At 28.6% G+C, this 12223-nt stretch overlaps 1 protein-coding gene across 2 annotated transcripts in view; it reads right to left on the bottom strand.

Annotated features, from left to right (window-relative positions):
• Positions 1-3238: 3238 nt before the first annotated feature.
• LOC129980972 (nuclear pore complex protein Nup50-like) overlaps positions 3239-12223 on the bottom strand; it is a 39219-nt gene continuing 30234 nt past the window's right edge. For both annotated transcript variants that reach the window (XM_056091526.1, XM_056091525.1), the window contains exons 6-7: positions 7664-7779; positions 3239-3588 (exon numbers count right to left, since the gene is read on the bottom strand). In XM_056091526.1, coding sequence (XP_055947501.1) covers positions 3383-3588; positions 7664-7779 — 322 coding nt within the window. In that variant the 3' untranslated portion in view covers positions 3239-3382. The remainder of the gene's footprint in view (positions 3589-7663; positions 7780-12223) is intronic.

Raw genomic sequence — 12223 nt, 5'->3', positions numbered from 1 at the left:
ACCTTGATTTAAAAATTTACCAGGAAAAATATTCCCTCAAAAATAATTTTTAATTTTAAAAAATGGAATCAATACTTTAATTTTCATTGAAAAATAGCAATTTTATTTTAAATATTTCACTCAATTTAACAATTATTTATTTCATTAAAAATAATAACAGCCATAAATGATACTTAATGCACAATCCAAACGGTTTTGAGTAATACTTCAGCATATGAATTAATTGCTTTCATTGCACATAGTGTCTAACATCAATTGAACTGAAACTAACAACTCAATAAGTTTAATTTTTAACCTTCCGCCGGGCGCGACGTTGTAAAAAGTACAACAGTTGGGTTGTTTTTTCTTTAAAACATAATTCTGGCAATAGAGGGCGTTAATCATCATGCGTATTCGTTTATTGAATCTTCCTTCACATTTCCTGAAAGTTATTTGCATTTCTGATTGCGCAATCAGCTCCACCTGTCATTTTTAGCTGTAAACATCTGCGGTGTTATACTTTATGCAACACGCGCCTGCTTGTGACATTCTTTTTCAACAGAATCTTTCTAAGTGAAATTGTTAGTATTTTGAATGGGATTTGAGGTAAAATAATGTCTAAACGAAAACAATATTTTAAAGATCACAAAGAAATGGTGGATTACCTAATGAAAATTTTAAATGAAGATTCTGATAGTGAAGATATTGATGATCTACAATTTCCTGAATATGACGCAGATTTGAGTGACGAAAATTTAGAACAGGAAAATCACAGCAGTGACTCTGAAATAACAGCATCAGATGACGAAATTACTGAAAATAATAGTGATGAAAATTGTTATACGGGAAAGGATAAAATCACAAAATGGAAAAAAGAAGAAATCGTAAAAACCTCCAAAACCAAGAACAAAAATATTATAAAGAAACTGCCAGGACCAACTGCATATGCAAAAGGAACTGCTTCCGAAATTGACGCTTTTCTGAAATTGATTGATCCGAGTATGATTGATGAAGTAATTTATTGCACAAATAAATATATACAAGGAGTAGAAGCTAAATATTATCAGAAACGTGACTGTAAACAAACGTGTAGAAGTGAATTAATGGCTTTGATGGGATTGCTTTATTTTATAGGCACAATGAGAAGCCAACATACAAATGTTGAGCAGCTCTGGGCTTCTGATGGAACTGGAATTCAAATACTGAGAGCAGCTATGAGTTGTAAGCGGTTTTTCTTTTTACCTCGCTGTATTCGGTTCGATGATATAGATACTAGAGCTGAAAGGGGAAAATCAGACAAATCAGCTGCCATCCGATCCATTTGCTCAAAATTGCTTCAAATCTTATAATACAAGCGAATTTGTAACAATTGATGAGATGTTACATCCTTTCAGAGGACGTTGCTCTTGGATTCAATACATTCCGAACAAGCCTGCTAAGTATGGCATCAAAATATTCGCATTATGTGATGCTAAAACATTTTATTGTAGCAATATGGAAATTTATATCGGTCACAGTTGAGAATAAACCATTAGACATTGTCAAGCGTCTAGTAATGCCCATTGAAAACTCTAATAAAAATCTTACCACTGACAACTGGTACACTAGTTTTCCACTTGTTGATTACTTATTAGAGAAGAAAATTGCTTTCATCGGAACTGTATAGAAAAATAAAAAAGAAATTCCCGCAGAATTTTTGCCCGGAAAACATAGAATTGTGGGTACTTCTATCTTTGGTTTTCAGAAAAATAAAACACTCGTTTCATATGTACCGAAGAAAAACAAAGCAGTAGTATTAGTATCTAGCCTTCACGATAAAGCTGAAACTGATGGAGACAGTGGAAAACCTGAAGTAATTCTTGATTACAATATGACAAAAGGAGGTGTTGACACCTGCGATAAAATGTGTGTGACTTATTCTGTGTCTCTAATAAGAAGACAGTGGCCTCTTGTATTATTTTATATTAGGATGAACATTGCTGGTATAAATTCACGCATATTATTTCTACTGAACAATGTTGATGATGAGCCCAGGTGAAGAATTATTTTCTTGACAGCACTCTCAAAATCCCTGATGAAAGAACATCTCATATCTAGAGCTCAAATATCCTCTTTACCTCGTGATGTGTCGGCTTTCCTTGATATTTATCGTTCAAATGAAAATTTGGAAGAAGAAACTTCAAATCAAATTATTCCTCCACAAAAGAGTGGCTCGTGCTACATGTGTGGACGAATGAAAAATTCCTCCTCTACAATGAGGTGTAACAAATGCGCAAGGTTCATATGTAAAAAGCATTCAAAAAAGCAAATCCTATGCCTGCCGTGTGAAGCAAATAATACAGGTGAAATGTCAGACTGATTCTGTAAGTCCAAAAGTACTTTATAATTCTTTAGTTATTCATTAATATTTTTTGTGATTGTAGCAGTATTTACTTTTTCATACGTTTAAACTTCTGTTTTAATATACTATAATAAAATAAATGTAAATGTATGGTACAATATTTTCTTAAATTGTTATCAGAGATAAATTATATGTTACTCGTTTGCAAAATTAAAATAAAGCAGCTAAAATTAAATGTTTTTCACCTGTTGTACAATTTACAACGCACGCCCGGCGAAAGGTTAACATATTATTGTTTAGTAGCCAAGTTCAATGATAAGTTAAAAATTATCTTATTCTGTTTCAATATTTAAATAATACGATTTTTTTTTCAATGGATGTGTGGTACATTTAATTTGATATTATACTATTAATTCATCAATTTCTATCATTCTTTGTTGTTTGGGCATACAATTCTTATTTCTCAACACCATATAAATGCTTATTGAAAATAAATATTTATAATAATTTAATTGTATATTAAATACCTAACTATTTTCAAGTAAATACAAAATTAATTACTTGTGTTATTTTGAAACAAATTTAGAAAAACTCTGCTTGCCCTTCTCCCAATGGGAAATTTCTGCCACTGCATCTACTTATATCCTTTTTTAAAAAAGTTTTTAACTGCCAAGAACGAATGCAAAAATTAAAAATTGGTGTACAAGTTCCACCATCCATGATAATAACATTGCAGGTGGCAATTAAGTTGAAAAAGATAAATTTTGCTTTTTAGCTGATGTTTTTAACAATCTGATTGCCAAAAAAAAAAAGTCTTTAATGCATTTCATTGTTAATATGAATGGAAAATGCATTTAAAGTTTAAAAAAAAAAGGGGGGGAGGGGTACATGAAAAAAATAAAGGAAGAGAAGAAACCGTTTCCATATGTATGCCAAATTGTTTTTATTTGGATGATTATTTTACATGTAAAAAGACTTTAAATGAAAAGTAAATCCAATTATAGAGACAGAAATATGATAAAAGCAAGATGTAGTTTAACAGAGATCAGGCAATCATTAGATTTATGACTTGTACTTATTAAGAGTTTCTAGTAATTCATCTGCTTCTTCTGATGTTTTCACACGAATCAGCATTGGAATGGCTTCTTTAGAATCGGCTTTCTTTACATCCACTGGGGGGTTAGGAATGCACACCAAGAGAACATTGTTTTTCCCAGTTCTAGACATTGGCAATGATGCACTTAGGACGATATTAAGCAAAATGTTGCCTAAAATAAACATATAATATTGATTCAAATTATTTTAGATACACTTTAAAATCAAACCTTTATATAAATCTGTTATGACAAGAGTAATGAATAAACACATACAGAAAGAAATAAATCCAGAACGGCATCAAAAATTGTTTGACTCCGATATCAAAATAACAATAGTGGTTTCCCTCCAAATATATTTTTTTAAAGCAGAGTTGCAGCTAGTAAATAAGTTTTCACCTATCACTTTTTTTCTTTTGTAAAAAAAAAAAAAAAAAAAAAGTCTTGGCATAATTAATAAATACTGAATATCTCTGCAATTTTGAAATAGCAAAAATAGCTCTGAAAAAAAAATAATAAATTTTCTCTTCTCTTTTGAAATAGAAATAGCTCTGCAAAACAAAAATATCAAACTGATATTGCTGTTTATTTTGTTAATGAATTAGAAGGAATATACAGGAGAACCACAAAATAACCTTCCCCCTTTGGAAACATCTACAATTAGTGCTAACAATTGAAATGAAATGACTGTGGAATGTATGGGGAAATGAATTCAAGTAATAATATTACTAAAATAATAATAATAATAAAGATCATAATTACTGATGCAATCTTATACACAGGAGAAGTGAGAACCCTGGGACCCCTCCCACAGGTAGCAAGAGACTGAGGTGGTCCAGGGGACTTCAATATTGGTTAATAAATTATTGATCAATAAAAGAAATTTTGTTAAAATGGTTAATTCAGTAAGTCTTATACTTTATGCCAGTCATTTAAGTATGCCCATTTTTTTAAAAAAAAATCACTTGAGCATTAATGAAGTTATACATGATCCAGTTTCTGTGCACTCATTGATCCATATTTGTTTCAACAATGCAAAACTCAATTCAATCAGCAACTCTTGTTACTAAATTCATTTTTTGCAAATGAAACTTTATTTTGTTTTCATCCATTAATTTAAGTTGCTGATGCCTGCAAACAGACAGATAAACAATTCCCAAACTCATTGGGAAAATATGTAATTAGAAAACTCACACTCACTAAAGGCAAAATGCAATAACCTTCATCTCCTACATAGTTCTTAAAAAAAATGCACAAGAAAGGTTTTCAGCATATATAAGTTCCATCGTGGGAGGTACCTCAATCCATCTATTAAATGGCTGTTAACTACACATACAAGATAAAATTCTAAATTGCCTCTTGTGAACACAAAATGGATAGAATTGTGCATTGCAAGTTCACAATAGACTGTAGTAAGTAATCAATTCACACCTGAATACCTCTATGACAGTATATATGTTAATTATTTAGAAGAACAAGAAAAATTAAAGACCAAAATAAATTGATGTGCTAAAGAGGTTTCATTACATTCATCAAGATTCAAAGTAATAGAAAGAATATTAAAAGGAGTATATCTAATTAAAGAATTATAAATGGTGCAACACAAACATAAAGAGGATTTTAGAAAGTACATAACATATAATAGAAAATGAATGTGAATAGTAATAATATAAATGAAAATATGAAGGGGAGATGAATTTATTTCTGTAATATACATAAATTGCTTCAATAAGGAAAAACCAAAAGAAATAATCAAACAAAACAGAAAAACGCTAAAGGTGACAGGAGCACCATGAAAAGCTGTGTCACAAAGAACAATAAATCACGATATCAATTCTTCTCCCCTTGTAAAATCATTAGCCATGAATAAAATCACAAAGAGAAACAATAATATAAAACAGGAGTAATTTTTAAAAATGAAAAAAATATAATGAACTTTCTAAAACAAAACAGGTTCTCACTGTAAAACATTACAAAGATGTTCTTTAACTAAATTCATAGCCTAGAAATGATGCACTGAAATATTTTAATAATCCACTACAGATATAATGCTGCAGGTAATTTCTCCCACTGTCTGAAAATGTAAAAATTTTCCTCTTAAAAATTATTTAAATTCTATTTTCCTACCATTTTTTTTTTATTTAAAGAACTAACTTTTCCATACCAAATTCACATTTTTAAACTGCTTTCTGTAAATTATTTCGCATATTAATACATTTTAAATTTATTCTGATTGTGTATGAATGCTTCAACACAGAATTATCGATAGCTTTAGGCCTCTTTCATATTTTCTTAGACTGTTTTCACTTCAAACAAATTTCTTTTCCTAGAACTATATTCTGTTATTAATAATTTTTCATTTTAATTAAATTGCATTGAAATACTTAAAGGGAAATAGAAGAATGAGAGAAGAGTTTTATCACAGAAATCACTATTCAGCTGAATAATCAAACTTCACAGAGGTTTAGGTTACAGAAACAGGACTAGGGATTGCAATACCGGGATACCGAATACCGGTATTTTGAGCCATTTGTACAATTTTGTAATACCGGCATTCACAAGTTTAAATACCGGTTTTTCCGTATTTATTAAAATTTTTAAAATTGTCTCCACTATATGTTCAGATATCGCGAACATAGCAAAATAGTATACGTTTTTGTTTTGATGTCTCCCTAAGGGCGAAATTAATTAGCTAATGAATGGCTTAATTAATTGCTTAAATCTAAATTCGCGAAACATGGATTATCCCTGAAAGAAAATATTGGATCCATAACGATTGATGGAGCAACAATTATGAAAAGGGTTGGAAAGTTGATTGGTGCAAATCAGCAGTTGTGCTATGCACATGGAATTCAATTAGGAGTAATAGATGTATTATTCCAAAAAAATAAAGAACAGAAGAATAAAAATACTGCGGATATAGAAACTTCGGATTCCAACTTTGAAAAGAGTAAGAGTGAGAGTGATATTGACAATGAAGATAATGACAATGTAATTGTTGAAGATATTGCTAATGAGGATGAAATATTAACCTATCAAGAATTGCTTCCTACAATTTATAAAGTTCAAAAAATTAAGATATTTAAACGTTCCTCTATAAAAAGGATATATTACTAAAATATATACTAACTGAAAATAAAACAGAATATATGTTAATATTAGATTCTAAAACACGTTGGAACAGTTTACTCCTAATGATGGAACGATTTTGGAAACTGAGAAATCCAATCCAAAAAGCAATAATCGACTTAAACCTGTAAATTAATTTTTCAGATAGTGAATTCGACTTAATATCCAGAACTATATCAGCTCTATTTCCAATAAAACTGACTATTGAGGCATTATGTCGGAGAGATTCTAATTTATTAACAGCTAATGCAACAATAAATTTCATGTTGCAGTCACTGAAAGAACAGCACACATCACCATCTCAAGAATTATGTATTACACTGAAAAATCGCACAGAAGGAAGGCATACCGAAATAAAAAATGTCTTGCGGTATTTACATAATTATAATGATTTTAAAAATGAAAATGAAAAAGAAGAAAAGAAAATAACCCATTCAAATCTGATTAAGTTTGGAATAAATTTTTTTTTAATTTTTTACCCACAAACCTATTCACATTCAGAAGAATTCGGTTGAGTTATCGAAGATTATGATGTCACTACTGTCGATAGTCAGCTGGTAATTTTTACACAAAATTACTTTTCAGGATTAATGACAGTACAATTGATGCATTATGCTTTTTAAGATCACATTTCAAAAATTTGTAATAGTATCACAGACTGAATAGTGATATTTACACTTTTTTTGTGATTTAAATAATTAAGATGTTTCTTTACTTTTTTGTTATTATATACTGTTATAATTTATAAATTACAAATTATTTTTTGTGATATTTACACTCTCTAACAAAACTGGCAAATAAAACAAAGAAACACCTGTGTTTTCTTTCTTTTTCCAAAATTTCTAATACCGGTATTAAGATTTAAAAAATACCGAATACCGGTATTGGAATTTTGGTCCGGTATTGCAATCCCTAAACAGGACACATAAGAAATAAGAGAAGGCATCAGATGGAATTAAAGGATTTTCTATTAAATATAACATCCAAAACTATTCAAATGTGATAAAATGCTTGAAGGGAGAATCCTAAATAGAACAAATTAACAAGACATATGTAATAAAAAAAACAGAAATAGATCATATTATATATATATATATATATATATATATATAGCCCTTACCTAAACTTGTATCAGCTCTAATGAGAAGCTGTGTTTTTCCATCCATTGGTTTTAAGTAAAGATTACCAACACCCCTTTCTGCATAAGAATCACCTTTCTTGAAAAATAACTTACACCTAAAAAGATAATTTATTTAATGTTCAGTGTTAAAAAGAAAAATCTTCCTGTATTTAGCAAAAACATACATTGATTAATGTTAAAGACTGAAAGGGAGAAACCACAATTTCCTCAGTGATTTTATCTTTCAAAAAGTTCATTTTAGCAATCAGCAGAATAGTTATTTTTCACAAAAAATGAAAAACTGCTAAAGAAATATTGGGAGAAATGAAGATAAATGCATCATTCTCGGTTGCATTTATAACAAAATAAAAGATAAGAATCTTTGGATAAGGTTCTTTGCATGACGATGGTGAATGTCATGCAAAATATTTACAAATTACAGACCTGGTTATAATTACAACATACAAATCTTTGATAAGAATCTAGCCTTTTTACCAAATCTATTTTGAGAATAAAAGCTTTGGACACTATTTTACAGACCAATTTACATCAAAATTTGACACAAAACTACAATTGTAGTGATAAACTACATAACGACTTTCATTTATTTAAGCCCTTGCATTTATGAATTATCGCGTTCACACGTACGAGAATGTATAAACGGAAAAATGTTCAAATGGTTGACAGATTTTGTTCAAAATTTGATACCGATCTCTATTTTAGATACTAAACTTGTACACTAAATTTTATTTACATAGCTCTTTGCATTTTGTAATTATTCAGTCCATTTGTGCCCAAACAGTGGGCAAATAGATTTCCTTTTAACTGATTTTGCTCATAATTTGATAGAAATCTTCAAACTTAACAGGGGAAAAAAATGTATATGAAATTTAATTTTTTATATCAAAGCTTTTTTTTTAGTTACCTATGTCAGAGACAAACTGAATGATGGTCTGCCATAATTAAAAAATATGTTTTTCGGACTCGGGAACATCCAAAACAAAGAGTCGAATAAAAATCTCTGAATATTTCTGTTGTTGAAAATCTGTTTGAATATTTTTGACGATTACATCTTCTATATATGTCTTATGAATATGTATTTGTATAATGTATCTGTCTGTAATAAAATTATACATATTAAAACAACCATAGGTAATGCTTATATCGCTACAGAACAATTCAATATTTATAGCAAAATAAATAATATCAAAGTACAAATTTATATAAAATATAGAAATCTAGGCTCATTCATCTATACTTATATAAAGCTCAATGTGTGTGTGTGTTGGCGCTCTACAGGCCATTCCGTTTGACATACAGCTACCAAATTTGGTACATGTATACCGTGGAGGTCGGGAATGAGCACCTGGGGTCCCTTTTTTTTTGAATTTTTAATTAGAATTTTAATTATTAATTAAAAACTAACTTTCCCGCCCAAATTTTTTTTTTTCATTTCCCCACCGCCAAATGAGTAAGGCTTTAGTTTTTTTTTTTTTCCACGGTAAAGAGGATAGGCTTAAGAAATTTTCGGCAGATTATTTCAAACGATTTCGTTTATTTTCTTAAGGTTTGATGCATTTAAAATTAAACATTGTTAATGAATCGATCTTTCAGATTCATTCTGAAGTACTTTTGAATTAAAATAAAACAGAATAAAGGAAATTAAAAATTTCTAATCTGCATAGCGTTACCCCAACTGGAGAAGAGAAATTCACGCATTTGCGTTACCGTAACTGGCGTTGAAAATTCACACATCCGCATTGTGTTCTGATTGTTGACAACGGATTCGGACTTGATTTAAATTATTTTTAGATTAGTTGTGTGCTTTTGTAATTAAATTGTATTTATGTTAGTCATACATTTTTTGTATATGTTTATAGTTTTAAGTAGTTTATTTTAACCTGTTTTATGGCTAATTCATTGACAGATTCGATTCACAATTTTGATTTGGATGTGTATTTAGATGCTAAAACTGTATGCTAAATTTTATAGATGTAACACTAAGTGTTTTGAAGCTATTACATTTATTTGTACTCAGATAAACTGATTTTTTTTTTTTTCTTTATGATAACAGATTTTGATCAAAGAAATCTCCAAATCTTGTATTAAGAAATTCCATTTCAAAGCTTTTTGTGTTATCTTGTGTACAGACAGACAAATGTTTTATTTGGAGGTTTGAATCAAGAAAATTGGACAAAATCTTGAGTTTGAATTTTTTTTTTTTTTTTTTTGTGATTACATTTCTTTCTTCTTGAATAGTTTGTAAACGAAAAAGTAAAATAAGTATTCTATTGACAATTTATTTTTGGTATCTTTCGATGAGAGTAACAAATGATTCACAAGTAACTTTGAAGCATCATAAACACTTTACCTTACTTCCTTTCTGGAAGCCTTGAATCATTTTGTGCAATCACCACAATGAATGAAATACTCATTTTCTGGCATACTTCAAAAGTTATAAACTCTTGCACAAAAAATTAATTGAAGTACAAATATTTAAATAATTCATTAAAGGCAAGTCACTAAATTATTTTAAAATATAGTAACAAATACTATACTAAAAACTAATCACATATAGAAAAGCATTGATCCACTGTTAAAAATCAATACCAGTGGTTTTATTTAAATACATAAAATTATCTGTAAAAAGAAAGGATTTTTCTCCTTGTCCACAAAGCATATGGAAGCAAAAGAAGAGTCAAGTAAATGAAAAAAATATATTTTCCTAAATTAAGATAAGACCTTTTTCACTGACTTCCTGATTAATTGAAATATTATAAACTTTGAAAGATCAGACAACACAGTCTGTAATGAGGCAAATCTAGCGAAGTAAAATGGGATACTTTTCAGCAGAAGTAACATATAAGCACCTGGATAAAAAAAAAAAAAGCCCTTTTTAAGACCCTTATATAAAACAGGATGAGAAGTGAAAAATTGCTGCAAAAATTAAGTATTTTCTAAACGCCTTAGACATTAAAAAAAAAAAAAAAAATTGTATATGTATGCATACCTAAACCTGCGTATTTTCCAAGCTTAGGATATTTTCTGTTTTATAATAATCCATAGTTTTTATTTAAAAAATATTTAACTTTTAATGTGCATCCTCTGAATGTTTAATATTTATTTCTGTATTTGCACAGCACCTTCTATTGCAAAACAAATAATGCCTTTTTGGTTTTGATAAAAACAAAACAGGATTATATAAATAAAAAATTATCAATATAAAAAATTAAGACAATTTCTATAAAATTAACAATAAAGATGTGATCTTTTTTCTTTATTTCTTAAAATAACAAACTAAGAATTTATTTAGATGGACACATCATTTCTGAAAATGTCATCGAGTTGAAGCATAGCAGGACCAAAGGTTTATATTTGATTTTTATACACAACTACGAATGAGATTCAACATAACCCAGATGGAAATTGCACATCTCTTCCTGCACTAACTGCTATGTTTAGAAATTTTAATTGCAATCTTATAAAACTAAGCATTCCAGAAATGCTACCATCATAAGATTGGCTAAACTGCCATAAAATTGACAATAGAACAAAGCCATATTCTAAATGTGTTTTTAGCTCATTTTTTTAACAGAAAAGAATAACAGAGCTCATAAATAAATAGATTATAAAAAAATTTGTCTTGATGCTCCTTATTTTTAAAATTCAGTAAAGAATTTTTTTTTTTTATTTTTTAACATTTAGCATTTCAGAAATTTAATGAAATCTTCCTTTTTAACTTACATATATATAAAAAAAATCTTACATTAGCTTCAAAAAAATTGCAGAAAAATGTGATTATGTATTTTGCGAAGAAATGAAAATGTTTTAACAACTTCTAGTTTCCATAAATATTGGAAACAAATTCAAGAAGTAAAAATCGAGGTTCTGTAGTTAGAAGTAAAATGAAAATTAAAAAATGCTAGTTGAGCATTTTTAAAAGTTTTTTTTTCTTTTCTTTTTTAAGCCAATGTATGATAATATATTGCATTGTTTCAAAATTTAATAGAAATATTCAAATGAAGAGTCTTATTCAATGAACTGCTTTAAAAACTTTTAATTTTAAAACGAAACGAAGAAAGTTCCCTCCCCTTTTATCATGATGTTAAGAAATAAAAAAAAAAAATGTGACTAAACAATTCGAAGAAGCAATGATATTATTTTAAATTTCATTAAAATAAAAATCATTGCTACAAACTAATTTTTCAAAAATTTCTAAAACTGAAGGAATGCATTTCAGGGAGAAAATGCATTAAACATTTAAAATTAAGCTTTTGATTAAATTTTCAAATATCCATTAATGGATCTCTAACACCCAAGAAGTAACTTCCCGCATTTCATCCTCTTAACTTCAATGGTTTATGTTGCACATTGCTGTGTCAATCAGGACAAGCCTTTATATGTAAAATGAGATTTTATTGGGGGAAAAATTGTAAAAGAGTTATAAAAAGAAAAAGGAAAAATCGCTATAAAATAATAGAATCTATACCCTGAAGAATAAAAGTTTAAAAAAACTTTTCTTTAAAAATGTTAAGTACATAACTAGTATTTGTTTTGTTT

This window comes from Argiope bruennichi, chromosome 8 (genome assembly GCF_947563725.1).
Source record: "Argiope bruennichi chromosome 8, qqArgBrue1.1, whole genome shotgun sequence".
Taxonomy (NCBI): Eukaryota; Metazoa; Arthropoda; class Arachnida; order Araneae; family Araneidae; genus Argiope; species Argiope bruennichi.
The sequence above is the reverse complement of the archived record's forward strand: the minus strand, read 5'-3'. Positions and strand labels throughout refer to the sequence as shown.